The sequence below is a fragment of the Lagenorhynchus albirostris genome, chromosome 21, assembly GCF_949774975.1.
Source record: "Lagenorhynchus albirostris chromosome 21, mLagAlb1.1, whole genome shotgun sequence".
NCBI classification, from domain to species: domain Eukaryota; kingdom Metazoa; phylum Chordata; class Mammalia; order Artiodactyla; family Delphinidae; genus Lagenorhynchus; species Lagenorhynchus albirostris.
Genome location: NC_083115.1, coordinates 13,393,501 through 13,418,511, shown reverse-complemented (window position 1 = coordinate 13,418,511; position 25,011 = coordinate 13,393,501). Strand labels below are relative to the sequence as shown.

Here is a 25,011-nt window from a genome sequence, read left to right as displayed (position 1 = left end):
TGGCAGGCAAGTGAGGCCCCAAGAGGTACTTAGCTTGACAGGAAAGTGAGGCCCAGAGACGTACTTAGCTCGCCCAAGAGCTCCCAGCCAGGCGGAGAGGCCCTCATTCACATCCGGGACTGTTTCCTTCATTCCTAGGGACTTGCCTGGGGTCCCATATCATATAACGCCTGAATGACCTCAGAGTGATCCCCTGACTCTATTCCCACTCCATTCACGTCCATCTTCCATGCCGCTGCCCTGAGTGGTCTTACAAAAGGTACACTTGACACTTCCCCCATCTGACCCTTCTCACCCTAGGGGAAAAAAAAAAAATCATCAAATCAACTAAAAATATTTTAGCTTTATATCATGCTGCCAAGAATTCTGCCAAGAATTTTAGCTTATCAGGTAGATAGGCTAAAAAATATTGACATGGCATGTGCACTGATAAGTACAAGAACTGGCTCCTGATAATCTGTGCGACCCCCTTCCCCGTCCCAGCTCCATCGCACTTCAGGGGACCTGGTGGTTTGCAGAAAGTCCTCTAGCATCACCTCCACTCAGCTAGAGACCTGCTCCCATCCATCCAACCCCACCCATGGGGTTCCAGAGAGCTCCCCTCCTCAGGCCTCTCCTGGCCCCTGGAGATCTTTTTTAACTTGGCATTTATTACACAGCACTGCAACTGTACATTTACTGTGTGCACCACTTCCCTAAACTGCAGCTTCCTGGGATCAAGGCCTACTGACCCCGGACTCCCCATCACCCGCCCTATCGTCACTGTAGATTCCCAGTTAACGCTTACAGTCTGTCACTGCAGAGTTAAACACACGTCTTTCGCACATGTTATTCCATTTTTCATTCAACCAACCACCCGTTCATGGCAGGTGGAAAGCTATCATCCTCCTGAGAGACAGTATAGGGTGGTGGCAGAGAACGTAGGTTCTGGAGGACAGCCTGGGCCCTGCCACACGTACCCAACCAAGTTCCTCCCCTGGAAACAGGGATCATGAGCTAACATGTAGTGGGCTGGCCAAGAAGTTCGTTCGGGTTTTTCATCGCATCTTAAGGAAAACCCTGAACGAACTTTTTGGCCAACCCAATACTATGTGGTTAAAAACTACTCTGGACCCTTGGCGTGCATGAATTCGTTTAAATACTCATAACATCTGAGGAGGCTGTGATAGCAAGAGCGAATGCTTAGGAAGTGTTAGAATTATTTCTCCTCATTCACAGATGAAGAAACTGAGGTTCAGGGTGGCTTTCCAGAGATCCAGGCTTCTTTCCTCCCTAATCCACTGGCTTGGAAAGATAAAAGATGTAAGGCCTCTTGCTCTGATGCTGGTTTAGCATAACACAAGAAATGGCAATATTCATCTCTAGCTATAGTTAAAGGGACATTTTTTCCAATATCACCCTCCGTAGGAAACTATGTAGACTCCTTGGGATAAAGATCTGTCCCATTACAGAAATTAGCTAAGTCAGAGGAGTAGGAAGCAGAAAGGTATTCGTACTTTCAGTAGCACACACCCAGATTCCAAGCATTATCAGATTGCGCCCGGTGTGCACCTGAGTCCTTAGAAGGCGAGAGAGCGTGCTTGTCGCATGGATGCGAACAAAGGCACCGACACACCACTAGATTCTGCAAAAGCAAATATTTGTCTACAACCAAAGAACGAGGGTCCTTTTCTAACAAAGAACAATGTACACCATTCTAATTCCTGATTCTTTCTCCTGCTTGACAGCGGGCTCTGATTTCAATGGAAATCCCCCCACGAATAAAAATGTCTTGAATCCCAGATGGCAAAATAAATCAGAAGATTTATGGACTGTAAAAAGGGATGACATGAGTGATCCAACCTTCACGGAACACCTGGGACCGGGTGTGCAGCAGCTTTTCAATTCCTGGAAACAGTCACCTGTTTTTTTCGGCTCAGCAAAAAAATTTTAACAGCCCTGGTAATCAACAAGACGCCATCATTTGGGACGTTATTTGGGTGAGATTTTAATGCTACGCCCTGTCACACAGTCAAGGCTCAGCGGCATCAACAGTTTTCAAGAAGTGGTTGAGAGGCTAACACAGACCCAATAAACTCTGTGTGGCTACAGGAAAGCCTGGTCCAAGAGCCCCAGAGGCAAATTCCTGAAATGACCAAACAGAAAATTAGTGAATTTTCCTTCTCCCTACACCAAGAATAAAAAGATGGAAACGAGGTACTAGCCAGTGGGAATGCACATTACATTAACAGTAACCAGAGGGTGAGCATGTGTGTTTTTCTCGGGGAGGGGAGAAGGCATACATAGCCGCAGAGGCTTAATAAAAGAAAGAAATTCAAAAGAACACCTGCCCCAAACTAGAGGGGGGCACAACCAGGGCCATGCCACTCACTAGCCATCTGGGGGTGAGTAGTGTCAGTAAAGGAGACAGATGCATCCTCCTACAGGGGCTTCGCATCTCATTTTTTGTTTCTGTAACCTGGACACGAAATGACCCAGCTCTCAGGAGACCAGTGAGCTGTTTGGGGCATCACAGCGTTCTAGAAAATTCCCATCTCTCTTTTTAGCTCTTCCCCATGTGATTCACCTGTAACAAGCCCCCTGAATCAAAGGCACCTCAGCTATGCCATGTCGATGTACAGCTAAGGTGAGTCAAGAATCCCAGCCAATATTTGCTTTAATAACATGTTCAGAAAACGTGGCTTCCTCTTTCCCTCCATGCTGTCTGAACCAATTTGGACATTTACTATAAGAAGGAGGATTTTAAAGACCAAACACTTCATTGGACCCTGTGAACAATCTCTTTTCTCCAAGAACCTGAGTGATGATGATTTTGTTTGCTTTAAGCAAAATACACAACTAAGTAGCTTTTAAACACACAAGCCACTTCATTCCAGGATTTAATTGTTTACTGTTCTTCCAGGTCAAACACATTTTAGTGGGCTGGGTTAGACCCATTCTTTATTCATGACACACACACAGAGAAGCAGACAGTTCGGATAATCTCTTAAATTTTGACCCCTACTGGTCCCAGGATAAAATATCCAGGGCACATCTGTGCATAACACACGAAGCTGAGGTCTAGAAAATACAATGGTGTGGAACTCTGGGGCTAGTTACGGGGCAGAAGTGAAAATGGCCCCGCTGGCTCAGGGGGACTGGCCTCTACATGACAGTTGGGATAGAAAGGCATGTTTCTACCAAGCAATGTTTTGAGCCAATGAGATACGGTTCATTATCAATTATTTTTCATTAGTGTCTCCCATGGACACAGCACTATTCGTGCTGCCACTGTCTTCTTTTGATCAGTGGTATATTTATCTGAAGATATGCGAGATTTGTAATTATTGCTATGTATGTCTAAACATTACATCATGTTATAATGGATGAATTAAGCTGGGAAATGCATAATTATGCTGCAAACAATGGTATTCCACTAGGCATCACAGAAGCCAATTAAAAAGATTACCCTTATTTTAAATGACAGAGTTAAGCTTTTATCATTCCCAAGCCCCTTTTTAAGTCCCATCATTTGACTCAGAGATTTGTCTTTTTCTAATTGCATCTCGACAGTGTCCTGAACACAAAGAGGGATCACCAACCCTGAAGGAAATAAAATTGAGTATTTCTCAAAATTCTGGAAGGTGGAGAACTTAGTTTAAAATCTATAAAATAGGGCTTCCCTGGTGGCGCAGTGGTTGAGAGTCCGCCTGCCGATGCAGGGGACACGGGTTCGTGCCCCAGTCCGGGATGATCCCACATGCCGCGGAGCGGCTGGGCCCATGAGCCATGGCCGCCGAGCCTGCGCGTCCGGAGCCTGTGCTCCGCAATGGGAGAGGCCACAACAGTGAGAGGCCCGCGTACCAAGAGAAAAAAAAAAAAAAAATCTATAAAATAATCTGGAAAGAACCAAAGGTCTGTCAATATAGGACTAACTAAACAGTACATCCATTGGTAGAATATTATGCTATATATGTATGTACACACACACAATAGGTTTATAACTGCTCATATGGAAACATCTCCAAAATATATTTTACGTGACCAAAAGCAAGGTGCTGAGCAATGACTACAGCATGATCTCTTTCAGGTTAAAATATTTGCAAATACATGTTTTATTTTCCTTGAAAGCAATAACAAGAAACAGTTTACTGAGGAGAAAGGGGCCTCGGGGAGGGGGGTGAGAGGGGTTTTTGCTGTTGAATATACCATCCACGTACAGGTATTACTTTTTTATGGTCAGTAGACGTTATATGGGTAAAGAATTATGGTTCACTGTGTGATCCCTTCTGTTACTTCTCTATATTCAGAAAAATAGTAATGGTATTTCATTCAATCACAAAGGAAGCTATCAATACATTGTATCAAATGAAATTTAAAACTTCAAAACATCCTAAGTTTTTTAAACATCGAAAAGGCAAAAACACCTTAAGGATGATGGGGGTCAGGGCAGGCCACCCCAAAATATGCCACTTTGACATACTATTTTGAATTAAAGTTAAACAGCCACTACAAGAAGGACACTCTGACCCTCCTTTGTCCCAACCCCGAAAGTAGAGATATTCTAATCGCCAGAGATAGGGAACTCAAGGTAGAGAAGGCTGTATAAACAAACTCTGCTTAGCTTCTTCATTAATTAGTACCCAAGCCTAAGTTTATCTTGTCAGTTCTTCACAAATTTATTGTTTCTTTGTCTAAAAGGTATACAAACAGCCTGCTTTGGTCAGTTCTTAGGTCCCCTATCTATAGCACCCCCATCCGTATGAAATTAAATTTGTTTTTTTTCCTCCTTTTAATCTGCCTTGTGTCAACTTAATTATTAGACCAGCCAAAAGAACCAAAATGGGTAGAGGGAAGTGTTCCCCTCCCTGACAGTTTGATAGTCAAAAGGTTATCATCTTTCATATATAAAGTGTTAACGTAAACTGAACTCTATGATTATAAGAAATCACTGTGATTAAAAAAAAAATACCAATAAGATGATCCCAAAAGACATGATCAGACAATTCACAAAAGAAGCAACACAATTAGGCAACATTCATAGAGGAAAACATGCATGTTCCCTAATTAAAATTTGATCTATCAGTGATATATTGTTTTCCATTCATTGTTAGTGCATTTTTAAGATGATACCCAATGCTGAGGAAATGCAGTGAAATCATTCTAGAATCCTATGCAGGTAGCACAGTGTTCCTCAAATGAAAAGCAACATAAGCACGTACTGAACCTTAGACATTCTTTGCCTTTGACTCAATGAGTCTGTTTCTAGGATTACTGCCCAAATAAGAGCTTTTATAAAGAAGTACAGTCATCACAGAATTACTCATAACAACAAAACCTGAAACTACTCAAGTGTCTAATGTTTAAATAAACAAAGGTAAACATTTCCTTGAGGTACTATTATGCAAGCATTTATAATTACTGTGTAGCTACTAATAACATGAAACCATACTCATGGTAGCTTAGGTTAAAAATTTTTTAATTATTTATAAAATATGATTATCACATTTTAATAAACCTAAACTTAAAGGGAAAAAAGCTGAAAAGAAATAGAGCAAAATGTGTAATTATGTTAGATACCAACTATGAGTATTTTTTTCCCCTTTATACTCCAAGTTTGCAAATGTTTTAATAACGGGAAAAATGCATTTTGAAAAAAGCATAAGGTATTCATGAATAGGAATCACACTGTACTATACTCCTATGAAAAAAGACTTTTATCCATAAGCTTATCAGATTTCCAAATAGATCTTTAGACTTGTGCTTTCTGGAATAATGGTAGAAACATCCGCTGCAGCAGCTAATACCTAAGGGAGCCCTGCCATACGTCAAGCATTGTTCAAAGCATTTTACTTGTATTAACTCAACATGCAGGGCCAGCCTATGAGACAGAAACTATTATGACAACCAAAGTCACACAGCTAACAAGTGGAACAGGGATTCGAACCCAGCAGAATCTCAAGAGCCCTCGCAAATAACCACTATATTATAATGCTTCCGTTTTCAAATGCAACACAAAATTCCAAGTGTTTCAAGTCAAACTATTAAGCAAATATAAACAAAACAAAGTTTTTTAATATCTTGCACCTCCTAGGATTTCAACTAAAATGTAACTAAGTATATTTTGATAAATTGAGAGGCCGGGGAAGACAAACTCCAGTGGTGATATGATGAAAGGTGCAAGAAGACGCCATCACAGCGTGGTAAGTGGAGTCCAAACAAAGTGCACAAAATATCCTGTTCCATCGGTGCAAAATTAATTAAAAGAACAGTATTTGCAGTCAGTCTGTGGTGTCACAAGAAAGCCCAAAGTAAAGACAGGGAAACCCAGTCCAGAATAAAATGCTAATTGTGTTACAGCTAAATTCGCCTTTATTGCAGGATCTGTTACGGTAAGATTTCAAGTCAGGAAAATCGATGTTCTGGATACATTCCTAGTGATCGCAGAGGCATGCAGCCATCTGGCTGGGGGAGCAGCCAACGTGCGTGTTCTCTCTGGACTCAGACCAGAGAACCGGACCAGGGGCACGCTTAGCCAGGGATCACACAGGACAGGTGCTCTGTCAGCCCGACAGTAACTTGATCGCGAGTCTGAGCAAATCATCTGAAACCACCCTCCAGCTCTCTGAGCCGTAAATCCCCTCCATGGTCTCGACAGAGCCCTGCCTGATGGACAAGGAATGAGCTCCGATAGAGCTCCCAAAACTCTAGCTCACGGGGCAGCAGTGGCCACTGGCAAACTCTGACCAGTCCATAAATGATACTTACCATCAAGAAGCCTCTTCTTTATGACAACTGCTAACTGCTTTTGTGCACACACACCCATCCCCAGGCACGGCCTGCTGATCTATCTGAACGCCCTCCGCCTTTTTAAGAGACATTCTAATCTGAAATACCCTTCCCCACTTCTCCATGTGATTGACTGGGACTGGAAATCACACTCAGTTGCAATGCAGCCCTTTCAGGAACCCCTCTCTGAGACCATACCTCTCACTGGCACCTGACCATGACCTCTGCTGACCTCTGCGTGGGCAGGTCCCATGCCTTACCAGACCCTGTATGTCCAACACTGAGACAGTGAACAGCACGCAGTGACACAGAATGGATGTCTAGGAAAGAGGGGGACAGAGGTGAGTTTGTGTACCCTGGAGGGCAGTGGGCAACCTGACCCCGAGGGGCAGAGCAGGACAGAGGGTAGAAGCAGAGGGTCGGGGCTGAAATCCCAGAGTGTTCTAATTCTGGGGGACTCACTTAACTTTCTGATACTCAATTTCTCCCCCTGAAAGTCAGGACAGTGACAATATCGACCCCCTAGGGTTGCTGGGGGGATTCAGTGAGCTCACCCATAAGAAGCACTTAGCACTGTCTCTAGAACATGACAGGAACTCAACAGTGTCACCGATTATCTTATTTTCTCCCAACCCTATACCCTTAGAATGACTGATGTGATGATTAATACAATAATAACCTCTATGGCATGAAAAATAAGAATCTCATGGGAACAGTAATAAAGTTCATAAAACAACAGTACCTAGGAGAAATATTGTTTTGATTTCATATTTTCCTTCTCCATTACCTTTTTTCTAAACATCCACTTTTCAAAAAAAAAGGAAACAAAGAAAGGGAGGCGTGTTCTACTACCTCCAAATTCACTACTACTGTAACACAGTACTGATACAATGTTCAGATCACATGCTTCATTTTAGGAGCGGGGAGGACCCAAGAAAATTAACTCTTTAATTCTCTCAACATTTAATATGCTAAGAATAGTAAACCACCCCAACAAAGTGTCCCTCAACAAAGACATCTCTAAACAGCAGCCATATCTTTTTTTTTTTTTGCGGTACGCGGGCCTCTCACTGTTGTGGCCTCTCTCGTTGCGGAGCACAGGCTCCGGACGCGCAGGCTCAGCGGCCATGGCTCACGGGCCCAGCTGCTCCGCGGCATGTGGGATCTTCCCGCACCGGGGCACGAACCCACGTCCCCTGCATCGGCAGGTGGACTCTCAACCACTGCGCCACCAGGGAAGCCCAGCCATATCTTTTTAATATGGCAGTACCCGATTTAATTTAGACTGTCTTTGGAGGCAGTGTTCACGCAGTCTTTGGGGTTCAGAAGTCACTGCTGATGGCAATCCCTCTCAAAACAGAAGCAAATCCATAAACGACTCTGAAACATGTAAAAGATTCCTGAAGAGGAGGCACTTCCCTCCTCTTAAAAGGCTGATTAGTTTTGGAAGTTTTGAGAAATCCTCAGAAACAATGCCTTTTCCTTTTTCAGCATCCTCTCGAGATCTGCCCGAGATTTCTTGCAAACAAATGATCTAAACTGTAGATAACTGAAAAGAATGACTATGTCAAGCAAATTCAAAATTATACCTGATTTTTTTCCATATGACATTTTCTTCTAGAAAATCAAAAGCCAGTTTTTTCCAGTCATTCCTCAAACATGCAATGAATTTCTCCATATATAGTCAGATTCCATATGTACCAGAGTCAACAACTACATCAACCAAAATCCCATCTCAGCTCCTCATGACCACAGCCAGGTATTTTATTTTATTCTCCTAAAAATCCCAGTTTGGTACAGACTTCTGTTTACAGAAGGTACCCAACAGTGATTGATGACAGCATCCAGCTCATAAACGTATGGTACACGTGTCTGCCTAATCTGGTAACAACCTAATTTTGAATCAATGCAACCCCATCCCCTTAACCCTCATACCTGCCTATGGCCTTGCCAATCATTCCAGAACTCCACTCAAAATCTATATGGGAAAAAAGCACCGTACAGAAGATAGTAATTACACAGTACTTATTTGTGCTTCTCTCCTTCATGTCCTTTGTGTGTCAGCCCCCAATTAAGTCACATATGCACAGCACAGACCAGAAGTCTCCATGTCCTACTTTCTGTCCTCTCATCAACACTAAGGAAGAGGATTCTCATGGCAGCTGTGCTAAAAGATGTTCATCAACGTGGCATCTCAAGGCCTAGCTTAAAAATCCCTTCTCAAGTCATGTCTTAGAAGGAAAGTTGCCACAAAGAGTCTGGCAAAAGAATTCCAGAACATTCGCCCCAGGAAGAAAGCCACCAACCTGATTGGCTCCTTCCCTCCAGAAGCACCTGACTTACAGCTGTGGCTGCATAGCACTGTGAGTACACTAAACGCCAGGGAACTGTTCACTGTAAAATGGTTCATTTCAAGCTTCTTTCTAGATGCAAATGGGAACTGTCATGCATGGTGTCCAGATATTACTGATGTGGCCACACTGAGACACAGGATTTGTTTCCATCACAGTAAGTTTATTGCAGTGGTGACAAGGAGACCTGTAACATGTTTTGCTAGGCTCGTGAGTGAAAACTGGATGTCACAAACCTTTTCAATATTAGAAATGATGAAGGAACAATATATTTTAGATCATCTGCCAAAATATTAATGTACTTCCTACAATTTAACTTCCAGGGCCCTAAAGTAAATTGCTTGAAGAAACTGGAACCCAAAGATTACAGGTGGGGAATTTTTGAAGCATCTCCTATTCAAGTAGAGATCAAAGAATCCCAACTAAACACAATTGTGGACTTACTAATATGACAACTGTGGTCTGAGCAAAAGTTCTTTTTAAAAGGACTATCTTGAAGATTATGACTCAAACATTGAGGAACTAAGGTGATTGGCAGTGGAGGGAATCATAACGTGAATTCTTTAAATAAAATTTTGACTTTAATTTTGCCTATGTTACTCATTAAAAAAAACAAAAAACTTTACATTAAAAGAAAACGGTTGGGGGCTTCCCTGGTGGCGCAGTGGTTGAGAGTCCAGCTGCCAATGCAGGGGACATGGGTTCGTGCCCCGGTCCGGGAAGATCCCACATGCTGCGGAGCGGCTGGGCTCGTGAGCCATGGCGGCTGAGCCTGCGCGTCCGGAGCCTGTGCTCCGCAACTGGAGAGGCCACGGCAGTGAGAGGCCCGCGTACCGCAAAAAAAAAAAAAAAAAAAAGGTTAATTTCATGTATGTGAATTTCACCTGGATAAAAAGGAGGAAGAGGGGGAAGAAAGCAGCAGGGCTAGACTCGGTAAGCCACCCCACCCGAAAAGCAGAAAGGCAGGCACAAAACAGGGAACCCTCAAAGAGCAGTCTTGATACAACTTAACACAACAACTTACACAACTTAACACAACTTCCTTTCCTCCTTGCCCTTCTCCTAAGCACCCTTGTGCACAGATTTGCAAAAGCGAAGGAAACAGCTGGGACAGCCCGGGTGCCTAGGGCTGCCAGTCCAGGGCAGGAAGTTCCTTCCTGAGGCGGTCAAACAGGCTCCAGGCTCGCGATGGCCATGCGAACCCACCTCAGTAACTCACCAGGACCCGAACGCCTCTCCCCTGCTCCCATGCTCCCCACTCCCACTTTCTCTCGCCTTCAGTATTCCTTGCCATCTGTAAACCGACAGCTAAAGAGAAAGAAGTTTGCTGATGGTTTTTCGCTAATTTACTCTTTAAGAAACAAGGCATCACTATTTGCAGCTAAGAGATTAGGTCGAGGAAGGAAAAATGAGAAAATGTTTTCTTGCGTTCTGCGCCAAAAATAAAAATAACTGAAAATGTTTTCTCCTTGCTCTCCATGAATAAGTCAGGCCCGCTGGCAGTGGTGTCTGGGAGTTGTTACCACAGAGCATAGCACACACGAACCATCGCTGCGTTCGTTCCCGCCAGCAACTCTTCTACGGTCTCCCCTGAACTCAAACCAGCAAGAAACCTGGAAGGAGCTTCTGGAAAGCAACAGCACTTGGAAGAAGGCAAAACAGCTGGGACACACCACGGAAAACACCTTCTTTCCTGCATTGCCACCATCAGACCTTCACTCTCCTTACCATTTATACTTTCCCACTTCTTAAGGCCAATGTCAAGGAAGGGTAGGGGGCTAGTTAGAAAGAAAGAGCTATGACATGGAACAGAATAAAGAAAAATGAGTGAAAAGAAAGGAAGACAGCCTAAGAGACCTCTGGGACAACATTAAACACAACAACATTCGCATTATAGGGGTCCCAGAAGGAAGAGAGAGAAAGGACCAGAGAAAATATTTGAAGAGATTACAGTCGAAAACTTCCCTAACATGGGAAAGGAAATAGCCACCCAAGTTCAGGAAGGGCACAGAGTCCCAGGCAGGATAAACCCAAGGAGAAACATGCCGAGACACATAGTACTCAAATTGGCAAAAATTAAAGACAAAGAAACACTATTGAAAGCAACAAGGGAAAAACAACAAATAACATACAAGGGAACTCCCATAAGGTTAACAGCTGATTTCTCAGCAGAAACTCTACAATCCAGAAGGGAGTGGCATGACATACTTAAAGTGATGAAAGGGAAGAACCTACAACCAAGATTACTCTACCCAGCAAGGATCTCATTCAGATTCGATAGAGAAATCAAAAGCTTTACAGACAAGCAAAAGCTAAGAGAATTCAGCACCACCAAACCAGCTCTACAACAAATGCTAAAGGAACTTCTCTAAGTGGGAAACAAAAGAGAAGAAAAGGACCTACAAAAACAATCCCAAAACAATTAAGAAAATGGTTAACAGGAACATGCATCCAATAATGACCTTGAATGTAAATGGATTAAATGCCCCAGCCAAAAGACACAGACGGGCTGAATGGATATAAAAACAAGACGCATATATATGCCGTCTACAATAGACCCACTTCAGACCTAGGGACACATACAGGCTGAAAGTGAGGGGATGGAAAAAGATATTCCATGAAAATGGAAATCAAAAGAAAGCTGGAGTTGCAATACTATCAGGTAAAATAGACTTTAAAATAAAGAATGTTACAAGAGACAAGGAAGGGGACTTCCCTGGTGGCGCAGTGGTTAAGAATCTGCCTGCCAATGCAGGGGATACGGGTTCGAGCCCTGGTTCGGGAAGATCCCACATGCCGCGGAGCAACTAAGCCCGTGTGCCACAACTACTGAACCTGAGCTCTTGAGCCCACGAGCCACAACTACTGAGCCCACGTGCCACAACTGCTGAAGCCCATACGCCTAGAGCCCATGCTCCGCAACGAGAAGCCACTGCAGTGAGAAACCCACACACCGCAACAAAGAATAGCCCCCACTCGCCGCAACTAGAGAAAGCCCACACACAGCAACGAAGACCCAACACAGCCAAAAATAAATAAATAAATAAATAAATTTATTAAAAAAAGAGACAAGGAAGGACACTACATAATGATCAAGGGATCAATCCAAGAAGAAGATATAACAATTATAAATATATATGCACCCAACATAGGAGGACCTCAATACATAAGGCAACTGCTAACAGGTATAAGAGAGGAAATCACAACAATAGTGGGGGACTTGAACACCTCACTTACACCAATGGACAGACCATCCAAACAGAAAATTAATAAGGAAACACAAGCTTTAAATGACACAGTAGACCAGATAGATTTAATTGATATTTACAGGACATTCCATCCAAAGATAGCAGATTACACTTTCTTCTCAAGTGCACACAGAACATTCTCCAGGATAGATCACATCTTGGGTCACAAATCAAGCCTTGGTAAATTTAAGAAAACTGAAACCATTTCAAACATCTTTTCTGACCACAACACTAGGCAATTAGAAATCAGTTACAGGGGAAAACACGTAAAAAACACAAACACATGGAGGCTAAACTATATGTTACTAAATAACCAAGAGATCACTGAAGAAATCAAAGAGGAAAGCAAGAAATAACTAGAGATAAATTACAACGAAAACACCATGATCCAAAACCTACGGGATGCAGCAAAAGCGGTGCTAAGAGGGAACTTTATAGCAATACAAGCCTACCTCAAGAAACAAGAAAAACCTCAAATACACAATCTAACCTTACATCTAAAGGAACTAGGGAAAGAAGAACAAACAAAACCCAAAGTTAGTAGATGGAAAGAAATCATAAAGAACAGAGCAGAAATAAATGAAATAGAAACAAAGAAAACAATAGCAAAGATCAGAAAAACTAAAAGCTGGTTCTTTGAGAAGATAAACAAAATGGATAAACCATTAGCCAGACTCATCAAGAAAAAGAGGAAGAGGACTCAACTCAATAAAATTAGAAATGAAAAAGGAGAAGTTACAACAGACACTGCAGAAGTACAAAGCATCCTAAGAGACTACTACAAGCAACTCTATGCCAGTAAAATGGACAACCTGGAAGAAATGGACAAATTCTTAGAAAGGTATAACCTTCCTAGACTGAACCAGGAAGAAATAGAAAATATGAACAGACCAGTCACAAGTAATAAAATTGAAACTGTGATTAAAAATCTTCCAACAAACAAAAGTCCAGGACCAGATGGCTTCACAGGTGAATTCTATCAAACATTTAGAAAAGAGCTAACACCCATCCTTCTTAAACTCTTTCAAAATTGCAGAGGAAGGAACACTCCCAAACTCATTCTACGAGGCCACCATCACCCTGATACCAAAACCAGACAAAGATACTACAAAAAAAGAAAATTACAGACCAATATTACTGATGAATATAGATGCAAAAATCCTCAAAATAATGCTAGCAAACAGAATCCAAAAACACATTAAAAAGATCATACACCACGATCAAGTGAAATTTATCCCAGGGATGCAAGGATTCATCAATATACGCAAATCAATCAATGTGATACACCATATTAACAAATTGAAGGAAAACCATGCGATCATCTCAATAGATGCAGAAAAAGCTTTTGACAAAATTCAACATCCATTTATGATAAAAACTCTCCAGAAAGTGAGCATAGAGGGAACCTACCTCAACATAATAAAAGCCATATATGACAAACGCACAGCAAACATCATTCTCAATGGTAGAAAACTGAAAGCATTTCCTCTAAGATCAGGAACAAGACAAGGATGTCCACTCTCACCACTATTATTCAACATAGTTTTGGAAGTCCTAGCCACGGCAATCAAAGAAGAAAAAGAAATAAAAGGAATACAAATTGGAAAAGAAGTAAAACTATCACTGTTTGCAGATGACATGAAACTATACATAGAGAATCCTAAAGATGCCACCAGACAACTACTAGAGCTAATCAATGAATTTGGTAAAGTAGCAGGACACAAAATTAATGCACAGAAATCTCTTGCATTACTATACACTAATGATGAAAAATCTGAAAGAGAAATTAAGGAAACACTCCCATTTACCATTGCAACAAAAAGAATAAAATACCAAGAATAAACCTACCTAGGGAGACAAAAGACCTGTATGCAGAAAACTATAACACACTGATGAAATAAAGATGATACAAACAGATGGAGAGATACACCATGTTCTTGGATTGGAAGAATCAATATTGTGAAAATGACTATACTACCCAAAGCAATCTACGGATAAATTACCAATGGCATTTTTCACAGAGCTAGAACAAAAAAATCTTAAAATTTGTATGGAGACACAAAAGACCCCGAATAGCCAAAGCAGTCTTGAGGGAAAAAAACGGAGCTGGAGGAATCAGACTTCCTGACTTCCGACTATACTACAAAGCTACAGTAATCAACACAATATGGTGCTGGCACAAAAACAGAAATATAGATCAATGGAAGAGGATAGAAAGCCCAGAGATAAACCCACGCACCTATGGTCAACTAATCTATGACAAAGGAGGCAAGGATATTCAGTGGAGAAAAGACAGTCTCTTCAATAAGTGGTGCTGGGAAAACTGGACAGCTACATGTAAAAGAATGAAATTAGAACACTACCTAACACCATAAACAAATAAACTCCAGATGGATTAGAGACCTAAATGTAAGACTGGACACTATAAAACTCTTAGAGGAAAACACAGGAAGAACACGCTGACATAAATCGCAGCAAGGTCTTTTTTGATCCACCTCCTAGAGTAATGGAAATAAAAACAAAAATAAACAAATGGGACCTAATGAAACTTAAAAGCTTTTGCAAAGCAAAGGAAACTACAAACAAGATGAAAAGAAAACCCTCAGAATGGGAGAAAATATTTGCAAATGAACCAATGGACAAAGGATTAATCTCCACAATATATAAACAGCTTATGCAGCTCAATATTAAAAGGACAAACAATCAATCCAAAAATGGGCAGAAGACCTAAATAGACATTTCTCCAAAAGACATACAGATGGCCAAGAAGCACATGAAAAGCTGCTCAACATCACTAATTATTAGAGAAATGCAAATCAAAACTACAATGATGTATCACCTCACACTAGTTAGAATGGGCATCATCAGAAAATCTACAAACAACAAATGTTGGAGAGGGTGTGGAGAAAAGGGAACCCTCTTGCACTGTTGGTGGGGAATCTAAATTGATACAGCCACTATGGAGAAGAGTATGGAGGTTTCTTAAAAAACTAAAACTACAATTACCATATGATCCAGCAATCCCACTACTGGGCATATACTCCGAGAAAACCATAATTCAAAATGACACATGCACCCCAATGTTCACTGAAGCACTATTTACAATAGCCAGGTCATGGAAGCAACCTAAATGCCCATCGACAGATGAATGGATAAAGAAGATGTGGTACATATATACAATGGAATATTACTCAGCCATAAAAAGGAACAAAATTGGTCATTTGTTGAGATGTGGATGGATCTAGAGACTGTCATACAGAGTGAAGTAACTCAGAAAAAACCAATATCGTATATTAACGCATATATGTGGAACCTAGAAAAACGGTACAGATGAACCGGTTTGCAGGCCAGAAATAGAGACACAGATGTAGAGAACAAACCTATGGACACCAAGGGGGGAAAGTGGACAATGGTGGCGGGGGGTAGGCGGGTATGGTGTGATGAATTGGGAGATTGGGATTGACATGTACACACTAATATGTATAAAATGGATAACAAATAAGAACCTGCTGTATAAAAAAAATTCAAAAATTCCCAAAAAAATAAAAGAAAAAGGAAAGAAAAAAAGAGCTATGAGACAGGAGGGAGGGGAGTGCCCACTGCCTCAAGGAGAGTGACTGTGATGTCAGGTGGTGGAAGCTTTCCGTAGCCAACTCCCACCCTTCACTCACCTTCATCCTGATAAGCTGCCCGTCGCCCACTCCTCCCCCATCCCTGTAAGAGTCAGGAGGATGTACCCAGAGGGCAGGGATTGATGTGGCAGAAAAATCCCATGGGAAAATTATACATGCTTCTCTTAAAGTACACACTTTGAGGGCTTCCCTGGTGGCGCAGTGGTTGAGAGTCCGCCTGCCGATGCAGGGGACACGGGTTCGTGCCCCGGTGCGGGAAGATCCCACATGCTGCGGAGCGGCTGGGCCCGTGAGCCATGGCCGCTGGGCCTGCGTGTCCGGAGCCTGTGCTCCGCAACGGGAGAGGCCACAACAGTGAGAGGCCCGCGTACCACAAAAAAAAAAAAAAAAAAAGTACACACTTTGAGATAAAAAACATCACAAGCAACCTAAAAAACACCACTCTGCCAAGGAATCAATTAAGAAACACTAGAATTTTTTGAGTTCTTCAAAAATAACCAATCCGCTTTGAATCCCTTCTACCTGCTCGGCCCTGAGCCAGGCACCGTCCAGGGCGCGGCGTGCCGTCACATGAGACATCAGAACTCAGAGAAGTGAGGGTACAACCGCCGAGCAAACTGCCACACCTTTCACGGAGAGGGCCTTGGTGGTTCAAGAAAGACACGTCATCGTACGTATGCTGTGGCTGTCTGAGATGCCTGTCAATCACTCTGGGTTCTACAGGCCTTGCAGACTCGAGGCACTAAACGGGGATCCGAAGGGTCAGCTTCACCAGTGCCAGAGCTCGTCTGTGGAAGGCAGGCCAAAATGAGGCCCCACAGCCCTCGCCACTGACGCGAAGGCAGCCGGCCCCCAGAGGACAGTAAACCTGACAGCAACCTGACACCTGGTTTTGCAATCAGAGCAGCTGAACCAGGGGAACAGAGACCCGGCTGGGTCTGCCCCAAGCAGAGCCTGAAACACAAACAACTCTCCTCTCCAGCCCCGAAGGGCCTCGGCTGCAGCAGACAAGAGAGGGCAAGAGATGAGACCAGCACTACTGGTCCCCTGCGTTTTAAAAAAAAAAAAAAAAGCTCCCTGATGGATGGATGGTCAGATCCTTAATCAAAACAGACTCCCATAGAGAGAAGCAAGTTGGTGGGTGAAGGGAGAAATCAACCAGAAATGCTCACTCCCATATCAGCCATCCCCACCCTCACTTCCTCCAGACACGGGGGGGGGGGGGGGGGGGGGGGGGGGACGACTGCTTTCCCGACACAGTCTCTCACCTAATGCTCAAAACAACCCTGTGAAGTACACCCTATACGTGTTCTAGGTGTTCAGATGAAGAAAATGAGTAAGAACTAAAATAGGTGAGGTTTCCTGGAGGATGAGACGAGCAGGTGGCAGAGGACGACACAAGATGTCTGTTAACAAATTAAAAAATACTTTCTCTAGGAAATTCTAAACTTGTGCAGGGATGGACTTGAGAGTTTATTCTAGAGTTGAAAGAAGAGGCACCTAATATTCAAAACAATCTGAACACTCCAAAGGCCTTTCAAGTCTTTGAATTCTGTTACGCAGGGAGTTTCTTTCATCCACTGCTTGATGAAGGTTTTGATGTTTCTATGAAACAAAGCCCAAGAGAGTTCAAAGAGGACTCTCCACAAAAACAAAAGCCGAGCAGCGTCAGTATTAATAAAGCCAAACCAGAAAGATATTTAATAACCTTTGCAAAATTAAAAACAATGACTAATTCAATCTAAGCAACTAGGTCATGCTCAAATTCCAGGAACTCTAAAACTGAGATAGAACAAGGCAAGAATTTTGCTTTGCTTCAGTGGTCAAAGTGAAGGGCCCATTCAAGGGCAAGGCCAGGAATACAGTGACGATGAGAACACCAGAGGGACAAGTGTGGGGGAGGGAAGCTGGGACACAGGACAAAGCGAGATGACTGCAAGAGTACCACCTGGGAATCTGACAGAGTGTGTGACTACCAAAGAAAACAAAAAAGAGATTTCTCACAAAGACCAGTCATCCAGCAGACAGTTGAGAGGCTCTTACAGAAGCCACAAAGCCTCAGGCATGTTTCCTGCTTGGAGGAAGCAAGTGAACAAGCTAATCAAAGAGATATTATGACCTACACAAACAGCTACAGAACAAGGCAAAATTCACTGAGGGCTTCAGAGAGGTACAGAGTGTGTAAGAAATTAAACAAGGACAAAAGGCACTTGACTAGGGAGAAGCGGCAGGGTGCTGAGCAACTGAGTGAATGAAAGGGATCAAATATATAAAAGATCATCTACCAATTCTCTGCCTACTGCTCTGGGTTGCTTTCTAATTATTCTTAAGAGTGACCTTGAATAATTTGGAGAGTAGGATATTTCATGAAAAATCACACGCGGCCCAAGTTCAACTCACCAAGATGCACTCTTCCAATTTAAAAACACACAGCATCCTTTCAAATACTGAAATAGCAAAGCACTAGAATCTCGCTGTGGACCTCCGTCCTTACCTCCACATCTTACATCCGTAGGCCACACATTATCCAACCTCAGGAGCAGTCAGCTCTCCTGGTTTAGATGTCATGTTGGTGGAAAAGAACGAGAGCATAGATAAATATCCCGCAAGAAGAAACTTACTCAAGGCCAAGAACATTCCACAGAGTTCCCTCGTTAAGGAGGAGGCAACCTGCCTGTCAGGTGCTGGCAGTAAAGTTGCAGAAAGCAATAAAGACTCACACCTGACATGTAGGCTGCGTCATGGGCCTTCTCTGAGTTTCTGAAAGCCTCTCTGATCACCCAACCCATTTATCTCAAATGAAACAAACAGGTGACCTCTCTGACACAGTGCTTAGATCTTTTTTACAAGAACTTTTCGAAACAAGTGGCCTGGTGACTAAGGATTTTCCAAAACATTGCATTTCTTTTGTAAATCAAAATAAGAAAAGAGAAATCTAGCGTTATACTTCCCTAGGCCAACTACCTCAGTGCAGCTCAGGCCAGAAAATTCAATGTCCCATCCACAGACACAGGGCCAAAATGGGCTTTTCTCACACACAGACACACAGACACATAGACACACAGACACACAGACACACACACACACACACACACACTTTTTAAGATAATAATGCAACTTTGTTTCTTCCATATAAAATCAAAGGAGACACTTTAATTTCCTATTTAATCTTAATGTCTTGAAGCTGAAACAAATTTAACAGTGTTTTTTCACCACTGTATATAAAATTGCTAATTTACAAGATAAACCTGACACTTTAATAAAATGTAAAACTAAGTAACCAACTTTTTTCATGTCTCTAAAAAGCAAAATGACTTCTTAAAGAAACAAAAGGCTACCAAGAGATTCAAAGGTTTCTGCTGAGTTACAATATATTTTAATAATCCAGGGACTCATTGAGCATATTTTTAAATGTATGCCCTCACTAACTGAACACCGAACGTTATATGTTTGTTCCTACATCACCTTCTAGCTTTTCATTATTTTAGCTCTTCTCAAATCTTTCAGAATTGTGACAAATACTAACAAATGATGGCTATCACAGAAAATTATGAAAGAGGAAAATGTGGTTTTTTCTTTGTCTTCTTAATGTAATAAATGTACTATAATCATCTTTTCCCGCTACTCTGTACCCTCTGCTGCTTTTGACAGAAATCAATCCTGAACGAAGCAAAAAAGATAATTTCTTTCTCTGACCATGAACAAGACAGAAACCTACAGTCCATATTATAAAAACAGCTGATGAGTTATTCCTACTCACTACATAAGATAATTTGACAATTTTCAATCATTTAATTGCTTTTAACGTTGAAAAAGCCACCTCTTCCCTATAGCCTGGATCGCAAACCAGGTGACCTCCTTGAAAGACAAAAAGGCAAAACAGTAACAAGAGAATGGGGTTGTCTCTGCATCTGAAGACAGCTTGTTTGTGGAATTTATGACTGTTAAAAAATAAAGAGCTGAGATTAGAAAAAAAAAAATCAGCCTCATTGTTTACTCTTCAAAGTTCTTCGAATTCCTCTGCACAGATCCTTACTTGTTCAATAACCTATGTGTTCCCCTTTGTTGTTAATAACACCAGTTTTATTAATGCTCCATCTTTGTGTTAAGAACTGGCTTTAAGTAGCTCCTTCAATAATATGCTCTGTGAATATGTAATTCTCAACCACTTTCTTCAATTTAGTGGCACAATAGAGAAGAATTTTGCTTTCATGAATAAAGACAATGGCAAATATAAAACAAACTGAAAGGGCTACCAAGTCACGAACTGTGAGGAGACACCAGATAATAATACAGAATGGACAGCTTAATTGACTGGTAACTGGATATGGTGGCTTTTTTCAGCTGATGAATTAAACTCAGCCCAGATCTAGGGCAACGGGGAGATGTTACCTTCGGAAATATTGGTGTCCAATTCCTTCCCGATACTATTACGAGCAGCATTCAGACCAGGACAAAGATGACAGTGGCATACAGTCTTCCATTTCATCACCCCCCTCAATGTACCCAGAGGTGGGGGACCGAGGGGAGAAACTGGCAGTGATGCTATTATTGGGTTTGTCCTTAGGACACTTGGAATGTTAACTAAGCCTGCTTCACAAAAATCAGAGCTGTTTAGAGAAGAGTTCCAAAGGGTGAAGAAATGGACCCGTTCCCAAATAGACACTTAGATACCAATTAACCAGGCTTGAAAAGTCCTACCAGTCCTGGAATTCTCCCACTCACCTGAAACAGTTTAAAAATAAAAAAAAAAAAGTCTGCTGGAAAACACTCCCCAAAAGAGGAAAAAAAACCAACAAAAACCCAAAAACTCGCGTCAGTTTCTTGTCCCTTCCATCTCTTACAAAGCACCTCCATAAAGCTCCACTCTCTAACACTTAACCAAAACCCGGGCCTTAAGATGTTGGTAAAGCACAAAATTACCCAGAAATACCCAAAAAACTCCCCTTAGAGATTTCAGTAATCGCTCTTTCATACCCTAGAGTGCAGTGGGTGAAACAGTGATCCCAGGATTGAGTCATGCCTTACAGACTGACATTTTTGTCTTTACTAATCCATCATTCACCCCGATTACGAAACATTCTTCTCTGGAATTTCTTAAGAAAAAGGAGCAATAATTTCTGCACTATGGTCACACTCTGAACTTAAACAAAAGAATATGAGACTAGACATCTCAAACTCAGAGCACCCCTTCGACATGTGTCTAATAAGCATTATAGCCCAGGGCTCGGCATCAGACACCACTCATCTTCTGTTCAACCATCTGAAATTTCCTTCCAGGAAAGGCGGGCTGAATTGGGAAGAGGGAAAAGGAGATCCGAAATGTTTTGACTGGAACCCACCTTGGAAGTTTGAGTCTTTCTATTAGAAGAGTATGATACATGATACTGGGGACTGTATTCATATAGCTAACGTACTTACTGCCTTTTGCTTGTCCCCAAATCCTCCTCTATTTTCCTTGAAAAGCTTTCCTGGGGAGCCAGTGAGGTTAAGCAAACAGTCTGCCAAAGGAGAAACAAATATCTTCCCAAAATGCATCTTAAAACATACCGCAAGGGAGACACATCCCTCTCCCCTCTTACCTGGGAAAGCGTGTGGATTCGGTGACCCTCTCTTAAGGCACTTAGAACAAAGAATGTGCACAGTGTAGTGCAGTCCAGGCCATTCCTGAAGTAGGACATTCAGTTCCTCTACTAAGGGGGTTATGGCTTGCCATGCCGTCCATATGTTCGGTAAGGATGCGTGGCTGGCAATGGACAGGGTGTCCGGCTGCAGGACCCCCTTGGCAGGTCTGTAACTCACCACCACAGGGACTTTCCCTCTGTATGCAAAGATCTGAAGTTTGCCATCCGACCTGTGCACCACATGGCTGTTGATCTGGACGCTGTAGCGTGCAAACAAGCTGGGTGGAAAGGTGAAGGGAAAACTATATTCAATCTGCAACTGCTCAGCCACAAAGGACTGCCCGGCCAGGTTGGTCCCGTTAATCCAGGCCTCCGCGTGGGGCACCTCGTTCTGCACATAGCACGGGAACTTGTACCAGGCCGTGGACCCATTCAGAGGCTTGCCCTTGGCTTTGTTGAGGCAGTAACAGAGTCCCATCTTCTCCAGCAGCTCCAGCAGGAGCTGCAGGTCCTGCTGAGCCTGGATGTGAGGCTTCAGCAGCAGCCGGATGACGTGGGCCGGCAGGAGCCCATGCAGCAGAAAGCCTTCCACATAATGATGGAGCTGGGTGGCCCGGAGCGCATCCTGGCTTGGGGCGGGCGGCGCCATCAGCCGGGAGCTTCCACCCCGGCTCTCAGCCTCGCCCTCGCCGCTGGTCCCCAGGAGCAGCTTATGCAGCAGCAAGGAAGGATCCCTCTGGAAGAAGACGTTGAGGATGTCGATGAGGCGGGAGAGGTTGTGGAAGACGTGCTCCTTGAGGGCCGGGCTGTCCTCAAAGTAGAGCAGCTTGCCGCTCTCGTGCAGGTAGGAGAGGGCGCTCTGCAGCCGGTCCTCGGTCAGGCCGGCCTGCAGGCCCAGGCGAGCCGAGTCCCACCAGCTGAGCCAGAGCCGCTGCGCCTGAGGGGGCTGGAAGTGCAGCTCCTCCAGCACCTGCCAGGACCGAGGCAGTACTCTGTGGAGGTTGGGGAAGATTTCCCGGTGCTCGGCCACTGAGAGCAGTTTGTCCCGCAGGCGCTGTATATGGCGTGGGTCCCTGCAGCTCACGGGCAGCACAGGGGAGAGGATCTGCAGCCGGTGGTTGAGCAGGTACTGAAAGTGGGCCTTGCGCCGCCGAAGGTTCTTGTCGGACACACCGTAGTAGGCTGCATGGGGGCTGGCGGAGCGGAGCTCAAAGTCCCGGGCCAGTGCCTCATCCACCACCTGGGCCAGCCGGCTCAGCCCCTCAGCGTCATGCTTCTCCTGGAGGGCGATCTGGCGGTGGATGTCCAGACACTTCTCCTCCAGCTCCTGCTCCCCGCAGAGGTCGGCGTGCGTGCCCACAACGCACACCACGGCGTGAGGCACCCGGGCCCCTACCCGATGCAGGAAGGAGCCCACGGTGGTGGGAAAGCGGAGCGGCTCATAGGTGGCCAAGTTCACCACCAGCACATAAAGGGCCCCCGGGGAGAGGAAGAAGGGCTGAATCACCTCATAACTGTCATCCCCAGCTAAGTCATACACGATGAACCGCAGGCCCCGGGAGGCATCCGCTGTCCAGCTGGTCACCTCGATGCCCTTGCTCACGGGAGGAGGTGAAGGCGGGTGGCTCTTCTCCTTGTCCCCTCCTCCTTGGTTCCCCTCCACTCTGTCCTCGGTGAGGCAGCGACGGAGCAGGGTCTTTCCTGCAGCTTTATGGCCCATCAGGAGCAGCTTGAGGCGGGGCTGGACTGCCGGCTGGGAATGAGCCAGCTCCTTCTGGTAAGCTGCGATGTAGGGGATCCCCTTCATACAGACCTCGTAGGGGGGCTGGATCAGCGGGTTGTCCCTGATCTTCCACAGGCCCACCCGGGAGAGCCGGCCAAAGTTGTCTGGCAGCACAGCGATCTGGTTCCCCTGCAGGACCAGCTCCTCCAGGCCCGTGAGCTCCACGATGGAGTCAGGCAGGTAGCGGAGCCGGTTATTATCCAGCCACAGGGTGAGAAGACGGCCCAGGCCCGAGATCAGGGACGGCACGGAAGTGAGCTGGTTGCGACTAAGGTAGAGCTCCTCCAGACCAGCCAGGGGCAGCAGCGCGGCAGGGAACTCCTCCAAGAGGTTGGAAGAGAGGTTGAGCATCTTGAGTCGCTGCAGGCGGCTGAACTGGGCGGGTAAAGCCTGCAGCCCGTTGTTGTCCAGCATGAGGCTCTCCAGGCTGGCCAGCTCGCAGAAGCCGCTGGGCAGGGTGCCAAGCTCGGTCCCGCTCAGCCAGAGGATCTTGAGGGCACGCAGGGCACTGATATCCTCAGGTAGGCCCCGCAGCCGGTTGCTGGACACGTCGAGCTCCTCCAGGGCCGCCAGCTGCAGCAGCTGCCACGGAAAAGCCGTGAGCTGGTTGTGGTCCACGTCGAGGGTGCGCAGGCGGGAGAGGCAGGAGAGGGAGTCGGGCAGGTGCGCCAGGCGGTTAAAGCTGACGTCCAGCTCCTCCAGGTGGACCAGCGCACCCAGCTGGGCGGGCAGGGCGGGCAGCTGGTTGTGGCTGAGGTTGAGCTTCCTCAGCTCGCGCAGGGCGCTCACCACCTCGGCGCTTAGGACGCTCAGCCGGTTGTGGCTCACGTCCAGCTCGGTTAGGTGATGGCCCAGCTCGGCCACCGCTGGGGGCAGCCGGGCGAAGCGGTTCCGGCGCAGGACCAGGACGCGGAGGCTGCCCAGCGCCGAGCCCAGCCCGTCGGGCACCTCCTCCAGGCCGTTGTTCCCCAGGTTCAGCACCTCAATGTCCCCGATGTTGGCCGGCAGCACAAGCTGGGGCGCGTCGGGAGAGTCGAGCTGGTCGGTCCCCGGGCAGCCCCCGGCCGCGCTGAGGCTGAGCTGGCGCAGGTTGCTCCGCAGCTTCCTGGCGCGCAGGGCGGCGTCCCGCCACAGCCTCACCGTCTTCAGGTTCCCGCTGTCCGTCCCAGCCATGGCGGGGCCGGGCCGACACCCTCGCGCGGGAGCCCGCAGCTACATGCCGCGCTGCGCCCCGGCGGGCGCCAGTCTCCGGGGCCCTTTCGCTCCCGCTCCTCCCTTCCTACCAGCCCTCGGCGACCGGCGGCGGCGGGTCCTAGCGCAGCCAGCGGCCGGGCGCCCGCAGCTGGGGGGCGGCGGCGACGCGAGCAGCTCCGGGGGTCGCCGGGCGCACGGCGCGGGGGGAGGCGGCGGCCGGCGGGGAGCGCAGCTCGCATTCTCCGGGCTCCCGGGCCAGGGGCGCGCCGGGGCAGCAGGGCCGCCGCCCGCCCGCCGCGCCGCGGAGGATGCCTGCCGCTCCTCCTCCCACTCCGCCCGCCTTCGGCGCCTCGGGGCCAACTCCAGCCCCGCTACCCTTGCCGCCGTGGCCCCGCGGCTCGCAGCGTCGTC

At 45.4% G+C, this 25,011-nt stretch overlaps 1 protein-coding gene and 1 non-coding gene across 9 annotated transcripts in view; one reads left to right on the top strand and one right to left on the bottom strand.

The window, feature by feature from the left end:
• MFHAS1 (multifunctional ROCO family signaling regulator 1) overlaps nt 1–24,728 on the bottom strand; it is a 116,631-nt gene extending 91,903 nt beyond the window's left edge. For all 8 annotated transcript variants that reach the window (XR_009538259.1, XR_009538258.1, XR_009538260.1 and 5 more), the window contains exon 1: nt 21,582–24,728. Coding sequence is in view for 5 of the 8 variants with exons in the window: in XM_060136448.1 (XP_059992431.1) it covers nt 21,582–24,579 (2,998 nt within the window). In the remaining 3 variants the exon portion in view is untranslated. The remainder of the gene's footprint in view (nt 1–21,581) is intronic.
• Nucleotides 9,183–9,317, top strand: LOC132512833 (small nucleolar RNA SNORA1). Its single transcript, XR_009538353.1, has one exon. It is a non-coding gene; the product is annotated as a small nucleolar RNA SNORA1 (small nucleolar RNA).
• Nucleotides 24,729–25,011: the final 283 nt, after the last annotated feature.